The sequence below is a fragment of the Chanos chanos genome, chromosome 5 (genome assembly GCF_902362185.1).
Source record: "Chanos chanos chromosome 5, fChaCha1.1, whole genome shotgun sequence".
Lineage (NCBI taxonomy): Eukaryota > Metazoa > Chordata > Actinopteri > Gonorynchiformes > Chanidae > Chanos > Chanos chanos.
In genome coordinates, this window is record NC_044499.1 from 36,722,251 (window position 1) to 36,746,329 (window position 24,079).

The 24,079-nt window shown below is 42.1% G+C and overlaps 1 protein-coding gene across 1 annotated transcript; it reads left to right on the forward strand.

Annotated features, from left to right (window-relative positions):
- The first annotated feature begins 606 nt into the window (after positions 1 to 606).
- On the forward strand, positions 607 to 23,950 carry si:ch73-375g18.1 (kinesin-like protein KIF1C). Its single transcript, XM_030775983.1, has 23 exons — positions 607 to 1,261; positions 6,343 to 6,465; positions 9,961 to 10,037; positions 10,503 to 10,682; positions 10,908 to 10,973; positions 11,709 to 11,887; positions 12,083 to 12,194; positions 12,422 to 12,499; positions 13,709 to 13,774; positions 13,946 to 14,024; positions 14,108 to 14,186; positions 14,601 to 14,749; positions 15,078 to 15,292; positions 15,825 to 15,904; positions 16,056 to 16,131; positions 16,259 to 16,338; positions 16,816 to 16,910; positions 17,386 to 17,469; positions 17,655 to 17,835; positions 18,230 to 18,302; positions 18,475 to 18,573; positions 18,856 to 19,380; positions 19,576 to 23,950. Exons 2-23 carry the CDS (start codon positions 6,363 to 6,365, stop codon positions 20,719 to 20,721), a joined length of 3,822 nt encoding a protein of 1,273 aa, XP_030631843.1. The 5' UTR covers positions 607 to 1,261; positions 6,343 to 6,362; the 3' UTR covers positions 20,722 to 23,950.
- Positions 23,951 to 24,079: the final 129 nt, after the last annotated feature.

The following is a 24,079-nucleotide window of genomic DNA, read 5'->3' on the forward strand; positions in this document are numbered from 1 at the left end:
TTTCTTGGCTCATCTGCTGAACGGCTTGATTCTCGGCGTATTTCTCTCGCTCAGTGAGTGCGTGCGTGTGTGTTTCATGGTGGAGAGGGAAGGGGGTTACAGTCAGGAAACACCTGGTATCCTGGGTCATGCCACGCACTGGGTGGAGGCGGGGGGGTCACTGGGATTTGGGGTATATTTTACTGTACTGATAACCACGCTGGCGTAGCAGTCGCACTTCAGAGATCTTATTCACCAGTTACGGAGAAAGCGACGCTGTAGAAAAGAATCACACGACATATGTTTACCTCTGTCAGCCTTTGCTTCAGGCAAACAAGAATGTTGTATGCCATTATACCTAGTCAAGCGAAGCTGTCTGTTTTGACATCTTACACCTCTTTTATAAGCAAATCTTGACCTCCTCTAAATAATTATGTGGTCAGGTAATGTCGATAAACATTAATGGAGAGCAATACTTATATTTAAAGAAAGAACTTGATAAGCGTTTCTACGCTCTCTTGCCCTTTAAGTTCTTTCCCCAGTCTCCGGTTCCCAGGCTGACGTCACGCCAGAGATGGCGAACGACTGGAACTGCTGAACGCGGATGGGAGGGGGTTGTGGAGCGAGGGTGACTGAAGGCGGCCGCACGCAGACACCGCGGCCAGCGGCAACTTTCCTCTTTTCTTTTCCCTTTTTATTTTCTTTTTTCTTATTCACAATTAGCCACTGCTCTTCCTCAACGCCGGCAAAATAACTGCCCCTGTACACCTCTGCGCCAGAGGTCATCAACCGGACTGTCCGCTACGGAGAACGAGAAGAGATTTTACCATTTTTTTCCGTAGCAGAGATTCGTCAGTCCTCGGCCGCAGCTCCGTAACCCCCTTACTCAGTTTCGGGTTTTAAAGTTTTGTGCTGTCCTGCCTAACACAACGAGGACACGGGAGGTTTTTCTTTAGAAAAAGTCGTCTCTCCCTTTTCTAATTAGAAAGAATTTTCTCTTTATGTGCGTCAGTAGTTTATATTTGTTTAAAGGACAGAGCGCCCCCACCCAACTTTTTCTCTTCTCTAAACCCCCCTCTGCAACTGGCATTGGCGTGTCCCGTCCGGCACCGTGGAATGAGAGGGGTCAGTACCAGGTCGCATAAGGGGGTTGGCAACACTGGTAAACTTTTTAATTCTCATATTTTTAACTGATTGTCGTTTCGCCGCTGGCCATGGGGACTATCTAACCAGACGCACGGGACCGTTCAGTGAGATTCTAATTTTCTCCATTTCGGCGAAGGTGAGTCATTTTTCCAGCTCTGGGCCGAGTTTGCTGAGAGAGTTACACTCTCTATGAGATCTACATACGCAGAAAGAAGTTGGCCATTGAGCCAATTTCAAATATAGGCTATCCGGAGTCAGCGAGTGGCTCGTAACTTATTGACTCAAGTTTAGTTTGCCGGTAATATGAGAGGACATACGTGGCCACTGGCGAGCATTGGGGTGACAGCGCAGGGGGAATAAAAGCATTCCAAACCTGAGCGTCAATCTAACCTCTTCAAACGATTCAATGGTACAATAACGCGTCTTGGTGTGGCTACGGCTTTTGAATGTGGGAATAAAATGATGAGTAGAGTCTCTCCTCCTACTCTCCCAGTGTGTGTGTGTGTGTGTGCGAGAGAGAGAGAGCGAGACAGAGCGTTTGTGTGCGTGCACGCGTTTCTGTGTGACAGTAAGCTTATTGCCTGTCGGGGCCTGGGCAATCATGTGTTTTCTCCCGTGAGCGAGCCAAATGGTCAGTCTGCAGTCAAAATGGACTAACCTGGTGTTAAGCTTACGGAGAACTGTAACGTAACACAGAAAATCACTTTAAAATGTCGTCGATTTTAAACTCATGGATCTACACTTTTGTTTTCTGAATTATTCAATTAGACCGGTTTAACTACATGTCTACAAATCAGTTTGCACGTTGTACCTTGTATGCATACAATTATAAACTTACATATTCTAGTCGAACAGGTGTTTGAAAGTTTCGGATATTAGTTTTCACTGTAGAATCAAAACATGTTTTGATATTGATCATTTAAAGAATCAGATGAAAAGCATGTTTGGGTAAGTTAAGGGCTCGATGTTTTGTGTGTTATTTCAGATTTAGCAACACGAATTCTATCTTTAGTCTCTCTCTCTCTCTCTCTCTCTCTCTCTCTCTCTCTCTCTCTCTCTCTCTTTCTCTCTCTCTCACACACACACACACACACACAAACATACGCATTCTCACACTGGGCCGGCTTTGTGACAGCTGGAGCAGCGGCCGCGCGCATCAAGCACCATTCATTATCACATTCCACCGGCGGGGCCCGGACGTTTGAAAGGCCTTTTAAAATCTAGCTGCTCTGCGATTAGTCTCTCTCTCTCTCTCTCTCTCTCTCTTTCTCTTTCTCTCTTTTCCTGAATATCTAACTTTAGTTGAGAGACAGTCGTTCATATGCTAGTGAAAGTTCATGGTTGTGCATGTGCACACAAATCGAGAGAGAGAGAGAGAGAGAGAGAGAGAGAGAGACGTCTTCAGCTTGGAATACCTTTACTATGATGTAACAGTTTTCCTTCTTTTTGTGACACAGTCCAAATGTTCACCTCACCACCACAGGGAGAGACAGGCCTACTGAAAACATATGTAAAAAAAAAATCTCAATTTTCTAAATTCTTTACTGGAACTCTCTTGACATTTCCAGATTTTCACAATGTTTACATAAGAAACAGTTTATATGTACCATACCTCACCTTTATGAGTAGAGTTAGGGTTATGGAAAAATTCAATGAGAGCTGAAAGCATTTTTCGTGGACAGTTACGTCTCAAATATAAGTGATACCTATTTGTCACATGGTTAGTGAGATAGACTACACACAACAAGACTACAGGAGTAGGAATTGTCATAAGGGTTTGTTATGACTGAATATGGATTGGATACTGTAATGTAAACATTAATGCACTGATGCAAACATCAGTTATGCTATAAGGTCATAAATCACTTGAAGATTCTGTTTTAATCTTCTGTGCTACTCCGCACTATCGTACTATTTGTTTTGTTTTGTTTTGTGAGCTTTTCGGTTGTAATATTCACTCAGGGCTGAATGGCATGCTGGTAAAATTCTTGCGTTAGGACCATAAAGACCAAAGGCTTTTAATCAGAGAAGTGGCATACAATTTTGGGTTGATGAGTTACTGAGGGATCGATTGCTTGCACACTGTGAATGTTTGCTTTTCCCAGCCCTGTCAGCACTGGCCAGCTGATGGAATTCATTTTGTCCATTTCTACTTGATAAGATGTCTGAGACACTTCCCCAGTTTCTTTTTGTTCCTCTGTTGGTCTTGCCAAGAGGAAAGCCATTTTTATAAAGTATAGAATGTGTAAAAACACGTGTACACATTCACTCAGTGAGCAGTGACACTGAGTAAGTCTCATTTTTGATAATTGAGTCATTAAGAGAATGATGGAATTGATGTGATTGGTAAGTGTGTGTATTTGTGTGTGTGTGTGTTTCCAGCTGGTTAAGATAAGATATTTGCTGATTCAGGGCTACAACATATTCCTAACTTCAAACTCAATAGAACTGCTTGGCTGAGAACATGACAGTTCTAATGCTGTAACTTCTCCTTACGGAATACCACACCTCACCTCGGAATTCCACACGGACAGGAACTCTGCTGTCACTGGTTTGTCCATATCCTGTTGTCCCAAGCCACCTTTAGTATTTGCTAACTTGCGTTTGTCACGGGCTTTTAAACAGTTATTCAAGACCTACTTCAACTTGCATTTTCAGTTGATTATCCATTAAATTGGTAATATGTAACTTACCTTGGAGGCTTTGCTGTTTGCTGTATAAACTCATTCAGGTTGATATTTAAAACAATGCTGTGTTCTGAAGCTGGAAACCTGACAAGTGCATAGCTGGCAGGAGTCTCAAATTACACCAATTACAGTTTTTTATGTTTAAATATTTACTGGACTATCTGCCAGAATGAAGTCTTACTTGACGCTTAGCAAATGTTTACATGCTCACGTGTTTTTAAATAGTCATTTTCCTGTTTGTGATGTAGGACCAAGCTGTTACATAAAGCTTTGTTACATGAGTTTGTGAGCCCTTTGTAAAACATTAATAAAAGGGTCACTGGACCAGTAGAACAATCATTCTGACCTAAGAATGGATTGTCATCTATCGACTGTTTTTATTGACAGGCTGTATGGATTGTGGGCCTGATGCTGGACAGAGACATCTTTAAGTAAACTGAAAGAGTTCTTCCACACTGCCATTTTATATGCCTGGTCTGTTATTGCGCTTTGTAGAACGCTGTGGCAGGTAGTAGAGCAGCTAGTCTGATGTTTTTAAAGCTACAGGCAAAGTATGAAATAGCTCAGTAAGAAGTAGCTGAAGACTCTTCCCAGGATAAGGCTGTCAGTCAAACTGTTCCATAGCCGTCGGTGATATTCCCCATGTCTTTGTGTGAATTATCAGTCTGAGGGTCGAAGGAGGAGTGAGGTTTATGGCTATGGCGCACTTCCTGCCCACAGGCCAGGTTTTAAAAATTTGATTGACAAATTGCTGTGGAATTACTTAGTCCTCATCTGTTGCCTGTTACAGGGAAACCTCCAGACCACACTCACACTACACCAGTTAAGACACACATAGGCATATGCGGTTTAATTAAGGAACATCTGCTATGTCCTTAGTTAGGCACTGTTGAGTAATAATTTAGAAATGGTTTTGACACAATTCAGATGATATATCTTATTATGTATCTTTTATGCAGGCAAATATTCAAATACATACATATGTACACACACACATAGAGAGAGAAAGAGACTGTATTCCCTCCAAGTCCTGTCACACAGAGGATGTGCGTGATGTAATGCGTCTTGAGGCATGTTGGTGTGTGATCTGCGAATTGGCTGTGAGCCAAATCCTGTTCACCTGCAGAGACTTCAACACCTGTTGCAGCCGGAGTTCTCTCTCTCTCTCTCTCTCTCTCTCTCTCTCTCTCTCTCTCTCTCTCTCTATATATATATATATATATATATATATATATATCCATCCATCTCCCTCTCTTTAGGCAAACATTTTGAGAATTCATCCTTGTTCATGTTCATATGTTCATACGTAACATAATAGGGGTGGAGGGATCGGAAAGGGTGTAACAGAGCAAAAACAAACATCAAAGGTAAAGGAAGCAAAGAACAAAAGAAATATGAACCAGGGTTAGTGGTGTCTCTTTTTCTTTGTCCTTCACTCTCATCTCTCTATGCTTCTGTTTTGACTGCTGAATTTGTTTTCGTTAAAGCTAAGATAGCACAACTACACACACACACAGACACACACGCACACACACACAAATGCAGAGCTACACACCCAGTCAAACAGCTCTGCATGTTTGCTGCATTCTCCACATTTAGGTCTTTATGTTTGGACTCTGTGCCACACTCACACCCCCACTCACATATCCAGGGTGGAGCGAGAGAGTGGGTGTGATGCATGAAGGGATTTTGCCCTCATTTGACCAGTTTTGGCAACAATACTTGAACAGTCATGCCAACAATACAGCTTTAAAATGGGTTGAAATAAAGATTGAGACAGAGAGGGGCTGTAGAATTGGGTAGAAGGTGAGATCAATTTTGAGAAGTGGGGGAGGTTAAAAAATATCCCTGTAGCTATAGCAACTCTCTCACACACACCACACACCACACACTAAACTGCTCAAGGAGTCAGACGGCTGGAATTCGCTTGAGCAAATTATATGTTTCATTCATGTAATTCATTTCATATTTTCAGTGTTTAACTTTTTCTCTCTGAAACATTTTATTCATGTAATGCTGACAATATTGCTTTGTTATCCCTTTGTTGTTCATGGAAATGGGATAAGAGAATGAATGGATAAGAGTTTTAAAAATGAAATGTGAAAAAATAGTCACTTTACTCTTAAAAGTAATACTATGAAGGGATGGGGTTTTGCTGTTTTTAAAAACCTTGCTCGTTTAATTATTCCATGGTACTTTTCTTAAGGTTTTAATTAATTCTGAACATTCAGGCAATTCTAAAGAGCCTTAGTGTTCTGTGCATGAAATCCTTTTAGATTCCTCTGGGGATGGATGATGTTATCACCCAATATGCTGCCAGTATAACAACAATAACAACAACAACAACAACAACAAGAATAATAATAATAATGAGTCAACTTTGAAATAACTTTAAAGGAATATTGATTTGAGTCCCACTGAATTCAGTAATGCATGGCAGATCTTCCACTGACTGACTGTGTATGTTTGGCTGAACTCTGATTGGCTGTCATTGTTTACTAATTGGCTGTTTTGTCCCCCCCCCCCCCAGGCTCACAGGTTGTCAGTAAAATGGCTGCCTCAGTGAAGGTAGCGGTCCGCGTGAGACCCTTTAACAACCGTGAGATGAGTCGAGACGCCAAGTGTGTCATCCAGATGCAAGGCAACACCACATGTGAGTGAACACACACACACACGTACAGATGCAAACAAATATATATTTTCATATTCAGACTCAGACACACAACAAATCAAATTCACAGTATCTCATGAACACCCATTACACTCACACATAAAAAAATAACACAGACACACACACATATACGCAGGATTATATTACTGAGAGATGTGTGTGTGTGTGTGTGTGTGTGTGTGTGTGTGTTTGAGGTGGTTTTGGGCATGTCTTCAGAGGGTCTTTCAGATTCTTGGCAGTGAGGTTTTTCCACATTTTTCCCCTATAAAAACTTCCCGCATACATTCACTTTCAGAGCCATGCACACTCAGACAATTTAAGACAAACATGCTCTCATTCTTTTTGTTTTCTCATTCCCCCTCTTTTCCCTTTTCTCTTTTTCTCTCTCTATTTCTGTGTCACATATGGATAGCACCCATGCTCCATTTTACATGTTTTTTTGTGATCATAGGTTATCCTCCCCACCCCCACCACTGCAGCAAAGATGGTACAGTCCAGAGAAACCCAATACCTTTCATATGCAGCTGATAATGAAGTGACATTCTCTCCCTCCCTCCCTCTTTCTCCCTCTCTCTCTCTCTCTCTGTCTGTCTCTCTCTTTCATATATTCTTTCTGACAAACTCTCACATGATGCACAATTTTTCCTTTCCTTTAATTATTCCTTCTGGTTCTTGTAGTGTTTTCCCCTCTGCACCTCCCAGTAACATTTTTGTGTCCTTCCTTTTTTAGACTTTTCTCTCTCCTTCTATTTTTCTCATTACTCCTGCCCTTCCTCCCTCTATCTTTCCTTTGCTCTCTTTTGTCCCCCACACAAAGTGAAGACACCTGATCTGTGTATTTTAGGGAGATTCCCAGACTGAAGCTTGGCGAAAGGAGAGTGAAAGACCAAATTCATGTTTTTCCTATCAGTACAGCCCGTTTATGTTTGATTTAACAAAGCACCACCTCTTTCTGAATTTGTGTGTGTGTCTCTGTGTGTGTGTGTGTGTGTGTGTGTGTGTGTGTGTGTGTGTGTGTGTGCGTGTGTGTTTTAAATAAGATATTTAGAGATTTGTCTGGGTTGGGTGTATGAAGTATTTTATGCATGAGTTCACTTCAGCATGTCTTGTTAAGGAATAATGTAGTACAGTGTTGGGAATTGTATCTGTCTCTAAGTTGCTATTGTGTTTTTTGTAGGGTTGTGACAAATGGTGGACTATGTACACAGTTGTATTTGTACGTCTAAACTAAACTTGTTCGTAAACTAATGAGGAGAACTAAACTAATGGTAGATTATGGGCATATAATACACTCAGATCTGATGATCACTTTCAAGTTCTAGTTTCCACAGGGTTGTTATTTTGGAGGTTCATCGGGCTTTCTTCGCGGAGGGTCCAGTATGAGACTGATGGATGTTTTGAATGTGTGGAGTGCCAGTGGTTGGGACACATTTGTTAGAATGTGTCTGTCCACGTTCATGTGGGTAAGAAAGGCGAGGGCACATGCTTTGCATAGGAACACTCCCTCCCTCACTTCTGTCACCCAGGCCCCTGCCTAGGTATCCACCATCCTACAAGCACAGACATGCTGATGGTGGACATTTAGTGTGGAGGGTGCGTGTGTGTGTGTTTCTGTATGAGACTGTGAAACGTTCAGCTGTTGGTTGGTGTATTGTGGGATGGACAGAGACATTTAACTAGAGAGAAAAAGAGAGTGGTGTGTTAGTGTGTGTATATGTATTTTTTTGGGGGGGGGGTATAAATCAGTATCAGGTTTCACAGGGCTACTTCAGGCAGGAATTTCGTGACGTGTTACATAATAAATTGTGTTCACGTGTGTATACAGACAGTTTAGTGTGTGAAAATATGTGTGAACAATTAATATGTGCATGTGTTTTTCATAACACTCCATGTAATATGTAGTTATGGATTTGGCAAATACCATCTTCAACTATTCTCCATTCTTTCTGTAGGTTACATATCAGCTTTATAACTTAGCCATAATTTAAAACATGTACATTAATTTAATACACTGTATAATAAAGGATTTGCTGATAATACCTTGGTACATACCTGCTGCTTGAAATGATGGCCTCTTTAAATGTTGGTAAAACTAAAAGATCAAATTAGGCTTTGTTTTGTCTAAATGCACTTAAGTTTTTTAGGCCTTATCCGTTTGTGTGCATGTGGGAGGTAGTGTTGAGAAACACCAGGCGATATTGCATCAGTGCCAGACTACTTTGAAACTCTGTAGACCCCTTCTCGTGCACACACACACTCCTACTCACACACACTCTCTCTCCCTCACAGGCACATTACATATAAATAGAATCAGCAGACGGTGTACATGCCGTTGTCCTGTCACTATGACAACCCTAATACCACTTCAAGCAGCACATGAAACATCCCACCACAGTCCCAGAATTCCTTGTGTAGTCATGTGACCATCCTCCTCTCCCACCAGTGTTATTATTTCTCCCTCTCAGTTACACACACACACACACACACACACACACACAAACACACACAAGGCATGTGTGAAAACACATGCACACTCCACTCAGAACTTAAAAAAACCCACAAGGAGAGTGCACAAACACACTCATGAGTAATTCATGGTCCAGAAATAAAGAAAACAAACAGAGGATGTAGACCCACATGCCCATACACACAGCAGAGCTCCAGTTAACTTAATACACATGAGTCAGACACCACCCCTCTCAGAGGCCCTCTTTAAACAATCAGACAGTCTTTCGGACCAAAACAAACACGCTCGCGCACACGCACACACACTCACTCACACTAAAAGTACTTCACATATCTTAGCGTTGTCTTGTGATGATGATGTCATTTTCCTTGCAGCACTGTTCATGTATACCCCTGCACTGAACCGAACAGTGTCTCTCACTTAACATTCGCTTTCAGTCTAAAGGTACACATTAGCTGTTTGGCACCAGCATCTGTTGATATGTGGTACTCTTGCATGTCATAATACAGATGAGGTGAAAAGCAGGACTTCAGACAAGGCCATGAATGCTGCAGTCCATGCTGCTATCACTGATGCAACTCAGCTGGTTCTGAGTTGTCTAAATAATGTTGCCGAGAGGCCTCTGAACAGGGCGGTTCAGAGCTCAGTGATATCATCATGTTAGAGGTCCTTCAGAGGTCATGGGATCCTCAGGGGGGCCTCAATGAGCAAATCTGTGATGAATTTAAGCAAATTTAACTTTATGTGTCATAAATGTGGTTGGATATGACACATTGCACTTTAAACCAGGTGATGTCATTTGAGGACCCACACAATTGATTTCGTGCTGAGGAGCATTAGCAGTGAGCAGTGTAATGCTTTATAACACTGTGAGACCAGCTCTTTTTGATCCATATTAAATGTAAATGATATGATATGTTATTGGCTTGACCACTGTGGGTGTTCTATCCAGTGCTCCTGGCAACAATTTGTGGAAAGAACGTGACATGTGCCCTTCTTTGTCTTTGCAGGCATCACCAACCCAAAGCAGCCCAAAGAAGCAGCCAAGAACTTCACATTTGACTACTCTTATTGGTCCCACACTACAGTAAGCTCTTTTCCTATTGGTTGTTCACAGCACTCACCCAGTTTAGCCTATTGTCCCAAACCTCATAAACTGTTTCCATTCCTTGGCCTCTTCTCTTTATGACTTAACTGAAAGGTTTGGATAGTCAGTAGAAGTATTGTGGAGATTTTGTATGTTTTTAACCAGGCAGTTCAGCGTGTATCTGTAGACAGTAGAAAGTAAAACAGGAGTCAAGGTAAGAGATCACTGTGGAATTCTGGGATAGGGATAATCGTTCAGAGTATGTATTTGACCCAGATCTGCCTCTGTCCCAGCTCCAGAGACAGAAGGTCCAACGAGTTGGCTGTGGTTTCAGTCGACTTTAGGTACCATGCTAGGAATGTCAGTCAGCTGCCTCATGTCCTCTGACAGACACAATGAGGGAACTGGGCCATGTACCACAAAAAACAAACATCTCTCTCTCTCTCTTTCTCTCTCTCTCTCCAGGCAGAGGATCCTGCCTTTGTGTCTCAGAGGCAGGTGTACCTGGACATTGGGGAGGAGATGTTGCTCCACGCCTTTGAAGGATATAACGTCTGCATCTTTGCCTATGGCCAGACAGGAGCCGGCAAGTCCTACACCATGATGGGTAAACAGGAGCCAGGCCAACAAGGCATCATTCCACAGGTAACATATGGGGCTTATACACACACATACACACATTATAACACATATATGTACACATACATACAGAGGTATGCAGAAGAAACAAAGTCAGTATGTTTTTAGTGCCTTTTTCAAGTGTTGTACACACCCGTTCTGCTAGCATAAATATACAGCGTTTGTGTAGGTGTACATTTTGTACAGCTTGTTTTCAACTCTTCTCCTGTAATTGTTCTCGTTGTCCTGCAGCTGTGTGAGGATTTGTTCAAGCGTATAACAGAAAACACAGACCCTGACCTCTCCTTCTCAGTGGAGGTAAACTTACACACATTATCTTTACCTTCATGTGTTTATTTGTGATCCTTGTTAAAGCTACAGTATGTCACTGACCAGAACCTCGCAAGCTCACAAAGAGTTTAACACATTTAACAAAATCAATGTATAAAAGAGTCAAAAATGTGTTGAAGTGTATTGTGAAGTTACATAAAGCGAGATTCTCTGTGAATAATGCAGGTGTTGTATATGGACTTACTGTGAGTACTGTGTGTGTGTGTGTGTGTGTGTGTGTGTGTGTGTGTGTGTGTGTGTGTGTGTGTGTGTGTATGTGTGTGTGTGTGTGTAAATGTGTGTGTATTGGCAAATGTCAAAATGGAGATTCACTGTTAGAGTGTGTCTGTGTGTGTGTTTGTGTGTATTGAAAGGAGTTGTATGTGGTGATTTACTGTGAGTGTGTGTGTGTGTTTTACCCTTGTGTACATATGGGCAGGTGTAATATATGGACATATACTGTGAGAACATGTGTGTATTTAATGTGTATATGTATGTATGCATATGCACAGGTGTCAGATGTACTGTGATTCTGTATGTGTGTGTGTGTGTGTGTTTATGTAGAGGTTTCATATATGGAGATTTACTGTGAGTCTGTGTGTGTGTGTGTATTTAATGTGTGTGTGTTTATTTGCATGTTTCACATATGGAGATGTACTTAGAGTCTGTATGTGTGTGTATTTAATGTGTCTAATGTGTGTGTGTGTGTATGTTTACGTACAGGTTTCATATATGGAGATTTACTGTGAGCGCGTGCGGGACTTGTTGAATCCGAAGAGTAAAGGTGCACTTAGGGTGAGAGAACATCCTATCATGGGGCCGTATGTGGAAGACCTGTCAAAACTCGCCGTCACCTCCTACAACGACATCGCTGACCTCATGGACTGTGGCAATAAGGCCCGGTCAGTACATACGAGAGTGTGCGTGGTACTGGTGTGTATGTTGGTGTGGTTGCCTGTATGTGGTTTTCCTGTTCTGCTGAATTGTCTTTTTTATGACTATAGATGGGATCGAGTTGCAATCACATCAAATAACAATAATATTATTTATCTACAATATATATGGTGAAAAGATTTACTCTGTTACTCTGTTATCAGGACGGTGGCGGCCACAAACATGAATGAGACTAGCAGTCGCTCTCATGCTGTTTTCACCATTGTCTTCACACAGCGCCGACAAGACCAGCTCACAAGTCTGAACACAGAAAAGGTGTGTGTGTGTGTATGTACATGGGAAAGACTATTTTGTGTATTGGTTTGTTTGTCTAATAGAGAAGCTTAGTCAGCCACTGTGTGGGGTCATTACGGAGAGCTACACTTACCCCACCCCCCCAATGGTGTATGACCCATCTCTATTTCCACCTCTCACCCCCCCCCATCTCCCTCTCCTCCATCATTCTCTTTCTTTCTCTCCCTCTCCCTCTCTCTCTCTCTCAGGTTAGTAAAGTCAGTCTGGTGGATCTGGCTGGCAGTGAGAGAGCTGACTCTTCAGGGGCAAAAGGCATGAGGTTAAAGGTAAGAGGTCACACTTAACTCCCTGTGGATAAAAAGCAGGAGAAAACTTAAACATCTGTGATGCAGTTTTGGAATGAGCACTTGTTAATCCTGCTAGCACTCTATGGAGACATAAAATTGTACATCACTGGAGAAAATGTATATCAAAATCTGTGTGCATGATGTAAGGATTTAAACTGAACATTTAAATTGTGAGTTTAGACTAGGGGTTGCAGGAGTGCATAATTTTGCAATTCGAGTACTCCTTTCCTGAAAAACTCAAGTTCTTGAGGAGTTTGGGGGAGGCGGGGGGGGGGGGGGTAACTATGCAACTATGATGGAGTTAGTCTCAGCACATGGAACAAAGCATAAAATGAATGATATGATATGAAGACAACACTTGGTCTTACCTTACGTAATGGTGCAGTATGGATAATACCGAGGATATTTTAACGTTATTGTTACCAACATTATACAATCGCCCAAGACAGAAAGTTCAGTCAACAAAGTGTTTTTTTTCACTAATTATTGTGTTTAGATATAGTGGCTGGTTGTTTTGTAAATTTGTCGAAACCTGGTCATCATTAGTAAGCCTAACCGACTTAAAAATTAAATTAGTTATATTTGCTTGCATCTATTTTTTTTCAACAACATTAAGTTGTTTAGCTGCATTAGTATAGTAACCTAGTCTACTATATGACAGACTCGATGTTAGAGCCATCCTTGAGAAATACGTCCACAACTCACAACTGTTGAACATTTATTTCGTTACAATGACAGTTGGGAAAGAAAATTTGCACAGTGAAATACAACAACAAAGCAAACACACATTCGATAATCCACAATGTGAGGACAAATAAAAGAAAATCAAACTGCTTGCCTGTTGCCAGCGCACATCTTCCACACAGCGTAATGGTCTTAATAAGTTGTTATTATCATTGAACATGAAAGAAATCATTTCTCTTTAAATAATCGATCTATCTGAATGCGTGCGATTCAGCATAGCATCACGAGGCTAACGAGTACTCAGTGTTAATATAGAAACTCGAGAGTTGATGTAACTGCTCGAGAACTCAAATACTCGAGTCCTCTGTGCAACCCCTAGTTGGGACCACTGTTTGTTTTTAGACAACAAGAATGAAACGTCCTCGCTCATACACAGACACACACACACAGACACACACACACACACACACACACATTAATTTAGTCTTAATACTTCTGTTCCAGGAAGGTGCAAACATTAATAAATCCTTGACCACTCTGGGGAAGGTCATTTCTGCTTTAGCTGAAGCGGTGAGTATGAAACAGAAACAAAATGAATTTCATATGCGTTATCGTATAAACGTACATTATCGTATATACATTATCATATATGCATATGTAAATGCCAGTTCTTTATTGTGATGTCAGATGGTCAAATGGTTCAAAGACTCTATCTTAGTGTCTTATTATCTGTGTTTCTAGCAAAGCAGCAAGAAGAGGAAATCTGATTTCATTCCTTACAGAGATTCGGTTTTGACGTGGCTACTGAAAGAGAACTTGGGTAAGAAAGAGAGAGGGGACACTCTAAAGTGTGAAAAGGGTGGATTAAAATGGGACTGATGAGTGCGGTCATGTGCATTTTAGGTGGTAACTCACGCACGGCAATGATTGCTGCCCTCAGCCCAGCAGACATCAACTATGAGGAAACACTCAGCACCCTAAGGTATCGTCTACACACCCATCCAGCCATCCATTACCCAACAGATTAAATCCCTAGCAGTCTACTGCAAACTGTCAGGGTTGAGTAAACAACACAGAGCATTTCATTAGCTAAACAAAGGGGCAAAATCTGTTAAGACTGACTCGCTGAATTGAATTGTCTTCTAACACATTTGTCATGGTATGTACAAAATTGGAATGCACACAGAGTAGGACAAAGCAACAGACTTCGACTGTGGTTTAATTAAGTTTGCAAAAAATTGCTCTTTCGCAGAGTATCTCATATGCTTCTCGTATGCGTCATCACATATGCACACATGCATTCTTTCATATGTCTATCCTGTCATTCATCTCATTTGCGTGTTCATTTGCTTCCTTGCGATCCCTGATCCTTTCGCGCCCTTTCATCTTTGTACAGGTATGCTGACCGTGCAAAGCAGATCCGCTGTAACGCTATCATTAATGAGGATCCAAACGCTCGCTTGATCAGAGAGCTGAAGGAGGAAGTGAACAGACTCAGAGAGCTGCTTCTCTCTCAAGGGCTGAGCCAGCTGATCACCGCACAAGGTACAGGCTGCACACACACAAACGTACATACAGACACCTGCACACAAACACACATGCACACTTCACTTAGAAAACTCATAATCCGTTAGAACCCATTACCAACACTGACTCCTCACAGAAGAACATCCACACAGAGTATACACATACATACTGCAAATATACAAGTATACCTGCTCACCTTAAACAGCGTCAAACATACACATGCTATGTGTACACAACAATAAATAAATAATAAAGAAACTATACAGTGCCAGTGTGCATGAGCAGATCATGCATCGACAATATAATATACACCTACACTCTCTTTCACGCTCTCACTGTTTCCCAGGTGCAGAGGTGAATAATAATCGTGTTGGCAGTGGGAATGTGTCTGTCTTGCCTGCTGTCCCCACCTCTAATGGAACTCCCGCCAGTCAACCGTCAGCTAATGGAGATGGCCCCAGCCAAGAGGGTGATCCCGCCTCTGAAGAAAACTCCCTCAACCAATCAGAGGAGTTCCAGACAGAACTGATAACCAAGGAAGAGGCAGTGGAAAGACTTAAGGTCATAAAATTAAGATACATAGAGAACACATTTATCACAATAAATTGTTGTTGAGTTTTACGAAGCAAACAAATGGGTTGTATGTAGGAAGGGGAAAGTCCATTATGTTTGTCTTCATGTGGTGTAACTTAACTCTGAGGCATTTTAAAGTCAGTATTGCCACCTGTTGGCATTAGTGAATCCTGGAAAATAACTACTCTGTCGTAGCAGACGGTTAGACAAATGTGATTAAAAGAAGAAATTTTACTTTTTTCATGCGGTGCTCTCTATGTCACAAGTGTATATGAGGGAAAAGATATGAATTGCCTCTTTCTTTTCTAAACTCTGTGGTCCTGGCAAACATATAAGTTTAAGGCCAAAAGGCTGAAAAAGATGGAGTTAAATTTCAATAAAAAGAGGTATTATAGTAGGAGAGTGGCTTTCAGTTCAGTTCAGGCCATTTGTTAAATGAATAGAAACTCATCTGTGTACACACATGAATAGGGTTCTGTATTTGAGTATGTATTAAACTGTTTTTTGATCCATTGTGAAGGAGACAGAGAAGATAATTGCTGAGCTGAATGAGACGTGGGAAGAGAAACTGAGAAAAACAGAATCTATTCGGCTGGAGAGGTGAGAGACACCATGTCACTGAAGTGTAAGGTCATTAGAAAACAAGGTGTCAGAGTAACTGGACTTGTGCATATGCGTGTGCGTGTGTACACGTAAACACGTATACTCATGTGTTTGTATGGCTGTTCAAATTGATGCGTATCTTCTACAGGGAGTCTCTGTTAGCTGAGATGGGTTTGTCCATTAAAGAGGATGGTGGGACCGTTGGTGTGTTCTCTCCCAAATCGGTGAGAACATAGAACTATGCATAAATACAATATATAAATACACACACACACACACACACACACGAAATACACTCTTTGCAGTATTTGGTAGCCCTGTGCGCTGATGTGAATCCTGTCTTTGTTGCAGACCCCTCACTTGGTCAATTTGAATGAGGATCCTCTGATGTCTGAGTGTTTGCTCTACTACATAAAAGAGGGAACCACCAGGTCTGCATGGTGTTATATTAGTTTAAAGAATCTACTTACTTATTTCATTCACCTGAATAGACTGACTTAACCCAGTTTGCATCATTCATAAAAATAAGATGGACCCAATCAAGTTTACTTCATTCACTCAGACAGACCTACCTCACCAGGTCTAAGAAACATAGAAGTTCAAGGAAAAGACTGCTCATTAAAAGAAACATTAAAACCATATCTTCATATGTTCAGAAGAGAATATGATCAGTATCTATTTAATTGAGTTGTCTGAGGATTTTATAGTGAGGCTATCGGGAAACCATTATAGAAAGGTATTAACAAACAAGTGCACACAGATAATATGGGACAAATCATTGTGTGTAATCTAGAATAGAATAATGGTTCTGTACTGCAGAAGAGTAACTAGTGTTCTCTCTCTCTCTCTCTCTCTCTCTCTCTCTCTCTCTGTCTAACTGTCTATTTCTCCCTCTGTCTCTATCCCAGAGTTGGGCAAAAAGATGTTGACATCAGGCTTAGTGGTCAGTTCATCAAAGAACAACACTGTGTTTTCTACAGTAAGACCAAGGACAACGGAGAGGGTATGTGTTTTATTATTAAGTGCATCTGTGTGTGTGTGTGTGTGTGTGTGGGAGAGAGCGAGAAAGAGAGAGAAAGAGAGGAGATTATAACCTAACACACACACAGCTCTTATTATCGTTCTCTTCTCTCCGTCTCTGGAAAAGTTGACTGGGAAATCTGCTGAGGTAACCATCTGTTTGACAGTTTTCCCGAGCACTCTGAAAACGTTCCATCCCTTTTCTTCTGCACTTTCCCATTATCCTTCTGTGTGTTTAGTAACACACTCCTGTGCCATCTTCATCCATCCTCTTCCTCTCCACATGTCGTGTACTGCCACCAGTGCTCGTGTGTGTGTGCGTGTGTGTGTGTGTGTGTGTGTTTGTGTGTATGTTTATGACAGAGATGTGCTCATGCTTGTATGTAGGTATTTTCACTCTTTCATGTTGTTATTCTCTTATTCTCTGTTGTTATTATCTTATTCTTTCCTCTCTGTAGTGGATGTAATCCTGGAGCCTTTGGAGGGGGCAGAGACATACGTCAATGGAAAACAAATCACAGAGCCAGTTGTGCTCAGACAAGGTACTGTCTATCTAATAGTAAGCTATGGTGAACTATATCAGAAAAGTGTCATGATGCACAAAACGAGCAAAACGTGACAACATACACAAACAGGCACAAGCATGGTAACGCTGTTGTCTTAATTCATGACTTAACACCTCTGTTCTGCTACAAAAATGTCAGTGCCTTGGTCCCTTTTTTTTCAGGGAATCGGGTTGTGATGGGAAAGAATCATGTATTCAGGTTTAACCACCCAGAACAGGCCAGATTGGAACGAGAGCGCAATGCTTTGCAGGAACAGCAGGGGGAGCCAGTGGACTGGAACTATGCCCAAAAAGAACTGCTGGAGAAACAGGGAATAGACATCAAATTAGAGATGGAGAAGAGGTGAGGCTGAAGCAAAGAAAGTAGGGGAGAGAGAGATATATACGAAAGGAGCAAATGTGTGGTACTGTACTTCCTTCCCAACCAGAATGTTTGTACTGCCAGGATTGTGGAAGTGAATAGAAATATAAGTGAATTGGCAATGATGACATTGGGATAAACTGGATAAAAGGGCAAAAAATGTAAACGGAAGAAATACGAATAAATGCTATTACTCTCAAAAGTAACATATGTTACTACTTGTGAGACAAACATGTTTTCTTCTTCCTCTTCCTCTTCTTCTTCTTCTTTTTCTTCTTCTTCTTCTTCTTCTTCCTCTTCTTCTTCTTTGTCTTCTTCCTCTTGTTCTTCATCTTCTTCTGCCTTCTCCTCCTCATCCTCCCCCTGTCCATTCTAGACTTCAGGATGTTGAGAGTCAGTACCGCAAAGAGAAGGAAGAGGCTGACTTGTTGCTTGAGCAGCAAAGACTGGTGAGTGATGCAACCAGAAAGAGAGAGAGAGAGAGAGCGTGTTTGAGACTGTAACTTCTGGTTCTACATGCAATTCCTATGTCTGTGTGTATGTGTTTAACGCAGTCTCTCTCACTCCCTCCTACTGTGTGTGTGTGTGTGTGTGTCTGTGTGTGTGTGTGTGTGCGTGCAGTATGCAGACTCAGACAGTGGTGATGACTCTGATAAACGGTCCTGTGAGGAGAGCTGGAGACTCATCTCATCACTCAGAGAGAAACTACCAGCCAACAAGGTACTTCACTCACACACACACACTCACACACACACACACACACTCACACACACACAGAGTGACACACAAATACACACAAACACATGCACCCACAACCACTCACACATACACCCTTTTACCTGTACTGACATGCACTCATTGTACATAACACAATTTCACAATGTTATACAATTTCACTGCTATATTAATATATAACTGCTCTAATTCATACCCATAAATTTAAACATCTCTTTCTCTCTCTCTCTCTCTCTCTCTCTGTCTCTCTGTGTTCCTCTGTCTCAGGTGCAGTCTATAGTGAAGCGCTGTGGTTTGCCCAGCAGTGGTAAAAAGCGGGAACCCCTTCGTGTTTATCAGATCCCCCAGCGCAGGCGCATCAGTAAAGACCCTAAACGTGTGACAGTTGGGGACCTGAAGCTGCAGGCCGTCAAAGAGATCTGTTACGAGGTGGCGCTGGGTGACTTCCGCCACTCCAAACAGGAGATTGAGGCCCTGGCCATCGTTAAGATGAAAGAGCTGTGTCGTATGTACGGAAAACGAGACCCTGCGGAGAGAGAGACGTGGCGCGCCGTGGCCCAAGACGTGTGGGAGACGGTGGGAATTGGAGACAGTGAAGGTGGAGAGGCGGGTGGAGAGGGTGGCGGAGGAGAGGAGGGGAGAACAGGTATTTATGACCTGAAGGCCCATATTGATAAACTGACAGACATCCTGGAGGAGGTGAAACAGCAGAACAACATGAAGGACGAAGAAATACGAGCACTGAGAGATCGCATGATGAAGATGGAGAGCATTATACCAGGAGTGCAGCAGGTAAGGCACGCACACTACCATCCATGTCCATTTTCTCTATTAAGATACACGTGATACAATGAATAAATATTCATACAGTAAATAAATATACAAATGTTATGCACACCTTGTATTCAATACTGAAAATGTATGTACACAAAATAATATCTTCACCATCTAAACTTGACATGTGTTTTTGTGTGTGTGTGGCTTCAGGAGGATGGTTCTCTTGAAGATCTGACTTTTGACAATGGAGAGCCATCACAGGGACGTAACAGTGAAGAGGAGAACCATGGTTCAGCGGAGGAGCTCCCAAAGGAGGAGCGAGTGATGCGCTTGATGGAAGAAGACCCCGCCTTCCGCAGGGGGCGTCTGCGCTGGCTCAAACAGGAACAAATTCGCCTCCAAAACCTCCAGCAGCAGCAAATTACCAAGCGACTGCGCAATAGGGGTGGGACCGGGGGTGGGGCCAGTGGGGACGGTGTGGTCCATCTCCCAGGGACTGGGCGGTTCATCCCCCCTCAGGACTGCAAACTGAAGTTCCCCTTTAAAAGTAACCCCCAGCACCGCCTTTCCTGGGGACCCAACTCCGCCTTCATGCTGGGCCTCAATGCCTCAGATGAGGGCAAAAGTGCAGGAGAAACAGGAGAGGAGGAGAGAAATGAAGTAGAGGTGAGGGAGAGTCAGGGAGGACGAAAAGGCAGTCCCTCCCCTCCTCCTACTTCGTCTACTTCTACTCCTTCTCTCCCTTCCTCATTTGCCCCTCCTGCCCCTGGCATGCCTCTTTTGCCTCTGCCCTTCCAAATGCCTGGCCATGTACCAGTCATCATGGGTAATCCCCGCTTACGCATACCCTCTCCTCACCGTGCCTGGCAACAGAGAAACTATGGCAATGGTAACCATGTTAACCATCAATTTCCTGCTCAGCAACAACAGCAGCAACGCCGCTATAGGCGGAACTCTTTGGACAGCTCTACAATGCCTGGAAACCAGGGTCAATACAGCAATGGCAACCATAACAACTTGAACCAGCAAGCTGGTCGTGTACGGTACCGCCGGCAGTCACCAAATCCTGGGGGGAGGGGGGAGGGCGGCTCTTCACAACCACGGGAGGGTGGTTACGTTAAGCAGCCCCGATCAGGATACCAGCATTACCCCAACCAAGCCCAGCCGCACCTATACCAAAACCAGCCCCACAACCCCCGTGGACCCCCTTTTCGGGGGTTCCAAGAGCCAGAGTATGGTGGGAGCATGGGAGATGGTTGGGGACCCAATCCCAAATTCCAGGGGTACACCACACCCCCTCGCATGCGGAGGCAGTTTAGTGCTCCTGACCTGAAGAGCAAAGAGACACCTGTCTGAGTGTATGTCAACCTGTGCTTTGCACTCTCAGTAGCAACCTCTTATAGCCTAGGCTCTGTGTGCGTGTTTGCGTGAGTGTATATATATATATATATGTAGCTTCCTGTCCGTTACTCTTCTTGCTCAGACACACTCACATTTGCTCCTGCTGGACACCACTGAATATGATTTCACAAGCTGGCCAATATTTTTTATTTGTTAGATGACAGTCCTGTACTGACCGAAGCTGTGCTAACGCACAATGAGTTGACACTTTAAGTGCCACTCTAGCCCGCTATGCCAAATAACTTTACACACACATTATGGTTGTGTGGACTCCTGCTGTGCTAGAATGTGTGTCTGTGTGTTTTTATGTGTCTCTGCATTAACTTCAGAAAGAAACATACCTCTCAACAGTAGTTCAGTCTAGAACTGGTTCTGAAATTTTTCTTCAGTTTTTTTTTTCTGGGATAGTTTGTTGTTGCTCTTGAGCATGTGTTGTATGTTGAAATCTAGATCATCTTAGCATTACGTGTGTGTGTGTGTGTGTGTGTATTGTATGTTGAGGGGGCACTGGGTGACTTGGTGGAGTAATATATTTGAGCTACTGATAATCCCAAAGATTTTTGTGCTATATGTTGGAACCCCAATGCCTCCATGTGATGTGGTGGGTCTGTATGATTCCCAGCAATAGGCTGTGTGTGTGTGTATATGTGTATGTGTGTGTGTGTGTGCGTGCGTTTGTGTGCTTGTGTGTATGTGTGTATGTGTGTGTGTGTCTTAGGGGGGTTGTGCTTTGATCTATGAGGCTGATGTTACAGTTGGACTCTACCTCCAATATGCTATGGGAGGCACCGGTATAGTGCAAAAGATGGAAAGAGAGATGGGACAAAGATGGACGAAGAGAAAATGGGAGAGAATTGAATGTGAACAGAAAAAAGCTAAAAAAAAAGAGAAAAGGACAGCAGGAGGATCTTTTTTTGACCGTATATGGATTTGTTTGGACACCTCATCCTCTTCATGCACCTTATAGATATATAGAGCACTAGAGTCATTAGAATTAGATATAAAATGCTTAGCACAGAAGTTTAATGGTGGCTGATTCTCTAATATGCAATTTTAGGCATGGTGTTTTTAGACTCTTGAGCTTGTGAGGTTGATGTTGGATGTTATCCTCTGATACTGAATTTCCTAAGATATTTGCGGAGGACAGAACAGGAACGTTGGGAAATACCTAATGTAGGTATGAATTATTTGAAATATATTTGGTGTGTGTATGATTGTGTGTTACTACAGGTAAGATTTTCTGGTGGCCTTTAGTGGGGCTTTTGAAGAAATTATTTAAAGAAAAGAGAGCAAATAGATGGTGAAGAAATGGACAGAGACTTGTTACCATAGAAATGGTCCTTGGCATTTGGCACAGGTATATATGTTGTGTGTTTTCTGTGTTGCTGAGGGCTGTCTCTGGGAAATAGGCATAGATATACCTTAAAATAGGCAGGACCATCATCTCAGTGCCCTTAAAAGGCCTTTTCAATTGATCAAAGGTCAGAGACTTTTGTTGGCTCTGGGTAGTCAGTGCAAAGACCTTGTCCGGCAAGGCTGCTCTCAGATCAGGTCTCAAAGGTAGATTATCCATAGAACAGGACACTTACCTCATTAGGATAATGTCTTTCCGTGAGGTGATTTCTATGGTGAGTTAAGACTCGTGTATGGGACGTGTGGTTGTTCTGGGATTTTTGAGAACTTGAGCTGAGTTTTGAGAACTTGACAGATGGAAAATGGAGGACATGAAAAATGTGTGGAGAAAGTTAGAGTTCAGAGAGAGAGCGAAGAAAAAGAAGAGGAAGAAGAGGAAGAAAAGGCAGTGTTACAAGCAAGACACTCATAAGTTGGCTACAATACAAATCGTTCAGACAGCTCAGGACGGGCTCAGGGTCTGAGGTAGTTTTGTTGTGTATGTCAATCAGAATAAGCCTCCCTTTAAAAGGCTCTTTCAAATGACTGTAGGAAATTACTGGCAGTGTCATCTCAGAAAGGAACTTGGAGAATAGAAGAAGAGAAGATGATATGGCAACGCCTGTCAGTGTCTGGGGACGGGTCACATTGGAACTGTTTTTTTAAACTGTAGTATCCAAAGGGAGTGTACCCTGCATCCCAACAGTGATAATGTTATTGTGAATGACAATATTACTTAGAAGATAAAAAAGGAGTGATAAAAACAAATATTTGAGATAGAAAAAGAGCAATAAAGACAAATATTGGACTTGGAAAACAAAACGTACTGAAGAGGGGATGAGAGAGACCGATTGCTGTCCATTAAAAGCAGACTTTACAGACAATATGGTGGCTATGTGGTAACTCTAGGTAAGCAAGACTACCATGGCCACACTGCTGTTATGACAACGGCTTTTAACCTTTGATATTTTTGGACAATCTACTGTGTTTCTAGGATGAGTCTCTTATTTTTTTTCCACTGTTATTTTTACTTACTTCTGCTTGTATTTCCTCCTTAATCCAGTGCTTTTGCTTCCTGTTTTGATAATTCAGTAACACTATCTTCTTGTTATTATTTGCAATATGATTACTATTATTATAATTATGATTATGCCACACCTGAAGCTGCTCCTCTTGTGTTCTGCGCTGCCATGGCTATGTTTGTGTGTGTGTGTGTGTGTGTGTGTGTGTGTGTGTCTGTGTGTGTGTGTGTGTGTGTGTGTGTGTGTGTGTGTGTGTGTGTGAAATCCAATGGATTTAAAACATAAATGGGGTAATGTTTTCTTATTGACTTGTGTGCAAGGTTGAAGCTTGTGTTTTTTCTTTTGTTTTCTTTATTTCTTGTGAGTGTATTCAGTTTTCAGTGTTCTAGTTCTAAAGCAATGTACCAGACTTAGGGGAACCAATCTGGTTTCTCCCTGATTTCTGAAGGTGAGATTTGGGGACTTGAATCTGCCTTTGCCTGCTCTATAATTGCCAGCCCCTCATCAGATTTCTGTGAACTCTTAATAGACAAATAATGCTCCTCATATTCAACCACCGACCCAAATCTGGGACCCTGGTATTTGCCTAAAGCATATTGGGATTTTCTCCTTTTAAGCTGGTCTATTTCTATAATTTTATTTTATTTTCTAGTTGGTTTTTCATTTACAATGTTTTTTTTCCTTTGATTTTCTTTTGAGAGGCATAGAAGCAAATGTTTTTGGTAACTTGAGGTTGAAAAATGCAAAGTGTCAATAAAAGCAAAAAAGAGAAAAACAACTTCCACTGCTTGGTCAGTTATATTCTTTGAACTGGTAACATTGTCTGTATGATTGATTTTGCCCATAATGGATCCCATTAATGTAACTTGCCAGGCCTCTTTAATTTTCATCCATTGTGT